The sequence below is a fragment of the Magnolia sinica genome, chromosome 12 (assembly GCF_029962835.1).
Source record: "Magnolia sinica isolate HGM2019 chromosome 12, MsV1, whole genome shotgun sequence".
Taxonomy (NCBI): domain Eukaryota; kingdom Viridiplantae; phylum Streptophyta; class Magnoliopsida; order Magnoliales; family Magnoliaceae; genus Magnolia; species Magnolia sinica.
The window spans coordinates 28,227,969-28,232,242 of NC_080584.1; the positions used below are offsets into that span (position 1 = coordinate 28,227,969).

Below are 4,274 nucleotides of genomic sequence, written 5' to 3' on the forward strand. Positions count from 1 at the left end.
CCAAGGTAGTATAACGCGGATTTATCCGTTTTTGCATTTTTTTTTTTTTAATTTATTTTTTTAAGATGGCATCTCTCGCTGTATATTTTAAAATTTTATCATCCATTGGTACATTTGTATGCTTTTTATACAGGAAATAGGAGCCTGGATTCTGCGCACCTAAATTCTATAGGGCTCAATGTGATGTATATGTCTTATCAACGCGATCCACTCATTTTTTCAGCTCAATTTAACGTGCGAGCCCCGAATGCAAGCATATCCAAAGCTCAAGTACTGTACTACATACAGGAAACTGAGAATTGAATGCTTACAGTTGAAAATTTCTTAAGCCATAAAGTTTTGGATCAAGCTGATACTTGCGTTTCCCTTTCATTTGTGCCACAGGTTGGATGACAAGTAAACATCACTGTGGGCCCGAAGAAGGCTTCAACAGTGGATGCCACCCTGTGTTTATGTGCAGTGGTCCACTTGAGGATATGCTTTAATTTTGAGCTCGTGCCCTAAAATGAGCTGATAAAATGGATGGATGGCGCCGATAAGACACATATATCACGATGGGCCCCACCGAGTTTACTCGGTACACTAAGTACAGAATCCGCCTCGGTACACTTAAGTACAGAATCCGCCTCCCGCGAAAACCAAATCTGGTAGACTTTAACTGGAGACTACTGCGTCAACTCCGTATCGACTCCACTCACTTTTTCTTCTTTCAATCTTTCCCTTTGCCCATCAATTGCAGGTACTCGTGAGATCTCTCTCCTTGACAGATTGCTGATCTTACCTTCGGACAACATCCAAGTATTTCTTTTTTCTAATCATACCGATTCTTTTTTCATTTTTTCTTTTTCTTTTTTCTTTTTTTTTTTTTCTGAAGACTTTCTGATATTGGAATTGATATTTGCACCCGTACCTTTATGAATGCACCATTTCTTTCTTAGTTTTTGTTTTCAAGTAGTACAGCTTTGTAGTTTGATATTACTGGAAGTGGCAAAGAATGAACGTGGGTGTAAATAGTAGCTTTAGCTTTATACAAAAAAAAAAAAAAAAAACTAATTTTTGTATTTCTGCCCTTTCGTGCTGCAGATGGTGAAATAGGAAGGAGATTCCGAGCTCTTCAAACAGAAAAAACTGTGAAAAGGGAAGACAGAAGTTCTTCGGGAGTGGTCGTCCGGTTGAGTTTGGAGTTTTTCACAGCAGTTTCTGGTTTTTTAAAGTGTGGGAGCTGAAATGAGATCATATCCTAACGCCCTGTTGCACCAAGGTTAAAATTGCATGCATTATGTTTAGGGGTTTTGCTAACATCACCACTTCCAAAGCTTTCAAGTGGCACATGGGAATTGGGATGGCTCATTATTTATTTGAATCATCCATTCATTCATACAACTAGGGCAAGCCATGGTGAAAAATCTCGTGAATTGTATGATCCTAAACTTCCCATCAATAGCGTAGAAAATTGACGGTCAAGATTGATTGGAGAACAAAATAAGACCAATCATCATCTTACAAAATCTATTCGATGGATCTATTGTTGAAATGTGTCATTTAGGTTCATTGATTTTGACCATGTGATTTAAACAAGGGTTGTACCAAATTGTCTACATTCAAAGGGTTAGGATCATCCAATTGGCATAATTCTTGAACTGGGGTTTGGCTCAAAACGTGGTTTCAGTGCCAAAAATACCTTTTAAGGATGCATCCATATGGCCTATATTTTATTTCCTTTATAACAATCTTCACAAATGGGGTTTGAAAGTTGAAATATAGTCATGGGTTTGTTGCCTTTTTCCTATTTCTTTTCATCTTTCATCTCTTATAATATATAGTGAATATTGGTCTTTGATTCTACAGTCGAACACCAAACCACTAAGATGGAGTTTTCTATTCTATCTCTGGTGATTTTATCTTTTATGATTTTCGCTGCCACAACCAAAGAAGGAAGAGGATCGCCAACCAGAAAGGTAAACATACCAATTAAAATTTCCACTCTTTGGTATGTTGCTTTCTAAAGCAAACACTGGAAGTATTTCATTTTTGTTTCTATTTACAGAAGGCAGATGAAGAAATCAAAGGCAAAGCTACTGCAACAGAGGAAACAGATCAATTCATCATGCATTATCCACAATCATTGCAGAATGTAGAGATCCAATATGTTAATCCACAGAGTGACACACGAATGATTATTGTGAACAATCCCTCAGGCCGCGCTACCAATAATCAACCAACAGAGGTGAATGTTTTACAAATACTAGTTCTGTTTTCAATGTCATAATAACATCGTGCACTTCTACTTCTTGCAAACTAATTGAAATCGACAGAAGGTCCAATTATAATTCTTAAAAACATATATTAAAGCTAAAATTTCGACATCTCATGTGTAAAAAGACTTGATTTCAGGCCATGATTATAGCTGGTGAACAAATTGAAATGAATGATGCACAGGAGACTGGCGATCAACTTCCTCAAGCTTCTAAAGATAAACATCTGGAAGAGGGCAACAGAAATCATATGCTAGAGGTAGATGATACAATGTACATGCATACATCTAGCATATGTTTGCTTAATTTCTAACTATACATTTCTAAGCAGAAGAATATGAAACAGATCCCTATTTTCTTACGTGATGAACAGGAAATTAGTCTTGGAATTGGGACACAATTAGTGCATGGACTCCCACCACAAACCTTACTAGAAACTCAGACTCGATCTTCCAAGCCACCAAATGACTTGCAACCAGTTAATTTGGCCCAAATACCAAGACACGTGATGGCATCTTCACCACAAACAGAGACTGAGGTTGAAACAAAAGAATTAACAGGGATTATGGTTGAAACCCCACAGCTAGTGACGGTAGAAAAGAAGAATACGGTTCTAGTTCTGCAAATGGAGAGAGAGCTTAACTTCTCATGGGGTGTGATTGGGCTCTCTGCTGCAATGCTCGGTGTCTACTTGGGTCTTCTTGGAAATAATAGGCAAATTTCCGACCACATGGTTCTCTACGAAGCTTCTCTATGGTTACTTTATAGCTCACTTTTCTCGGGTTTAATTATGCTTATGATTACCATTATCCGCCCATGTACACAACTTTCGTGTAGTTTTATCTATGGTTTGATGTCTCTTGCATTACTATCAGGAACTTATGCTATAAGCCTGGGAATTTACATTCTGCTTCCGAAGAGCACATTCAGGCTAGTTATTGTTTCTGTTCTGCCGGCCGCACTGTTCTTGGTGGCCATGATTCTCTATTTCAAGGATTCAATCATTACTACTGCACAGAAATTTGGATTCAAGCCACATCAGAATTAGAGAAGTATTCCAGTCATAGTTAGGCTAGTGAGTGGCTGTTAGTTTTTTTCTTCCATGTAATATCTTTGAATGTATTACATCTGATTTGGGGTTGTCAAATATTGTGCACTTTCTTTTGTTCTTTGGGAACTGGCAATCATACGCCAAAAACTCAAAAACACCTAATTGACTCGATTTCTAACTGCCAAGTTGACTTGACTTAATTTGATTTCACATTCAATGATTAAATTGATGATATTGATGAATATACTCACGGTCGAGTTTTGAAGTGACTCGACTCAATATCTCATTTAGCCGAGTTGACTCTACTGAGTTTAGAATCAATTCAGAGAGTATTAGAACTGAGCCGTTTGTAAATATGTTCATGCACCATTTTTCCAGAAATGGTTAGAGATAAAAGGCAGTCAATGTAGATTTTATATTATATTATATATATATATATATATATATATATATATATATATATATATATATATATATATATATATATATATATATCCATACCATTTATACCTATACGGCATCTTGTAGGAAGCCGATTGCATCCTGCCCCCGTTTGGAGGATAATCCATCCAGAAGGGTTGGTTCTGTGGGGCCCACCATGATATATGCATTTTATCTACACTGTCTCTCTTCTTATTCTTTTTTTTTCCAGATCATTTTAGGATAAGAACCAAAAAATGAGGCAGATCCAAGGTTCAAGTAGACTACACAGGATTGAAAGCCAACCATTAAAAACTTCTTGTGAGTGGCAGAAGTTTTGGATCAATCTGATATTTTTGTTTTCCTTCCATCTAGGTCTATATGACCTAAGAACAGGTTGGATGGCAAATAAGCATCACGGTGGCCACAAGGAAGGTTTCAACTGCGAGTTTCATTAGTGCTTCCTGTGGTGCAGTCCACGTGAGCATTGAACCTACCTAATTTTTAAACTCATACCCTAAAATGACCTGGAAAAAAATATATGGGCA

At 37.2% G+C, this 4,274-nt stretch overlaps 1 protein-coding gene across 4 annotated transcripts; it reads left to right on the top strand.

The window, feature by feature from the left end:
- Positions 1–648: 648 nt before the first annotated feature.
- LOC131221161 (uncharacterized) lies at positions 649–3,424 on the top strand. 4 transcript variants are annotated; one of them, XM_058216321.1, is made up of 6 exons: positions 649–798; positions 1,084–1,261; positions 1,849–1,958; positions 2,048–2,227; positions 2,395–2,514; positions 2,602–3,424. In XM_058216321.1, exons 2-6 carry the CDS (start codon positions 1,228–1,230, stop codon positions 3,301–3,303), a joined length of 1,146 nt encoding a protein of 381 aa, XP_058072304.1. In that variant the 5' UTR covers positions 649–798; positions 1,084–1,227; the 3' UTR covers positions 3,304–3,424. The 4 variants fall into 4 exon arrangements, with proteins under 4 accessions (XP_058072304.1, XP_058072305.1, XP_058072306.1 ...); XM_058216322.1 differs by having other exon boundaries at positions 2,629–3,424; XM_058216323.1 differs by having other exon boundaries at positions 2,440–2,514.
- The last annotated feature ends 850 nt before the right edge of the window (positions 3,425–4,274 follow it).

Coding starts and splice junctions, on each gene's coding strand:
- LOC131221161 (XM_058216321.1), top strand. CDS start 1,228: ATGAGATCATATCCTAACGCCCTGTTGCACCAAG. Junction 1,959..2,047: donor GAGGATCGCCAACCAGAAAG/GTAAACATACCA, acceptor TTCTATTTACAG/AAGGCAGATGAAGAAATCAA. Junction 2,228..2,394: donor CCAATAATCAACCAACAGAG/GTGAATGTTTTA, acceptor ACTTGATTTCAG/GCCATGATTATAGCTGGTGA.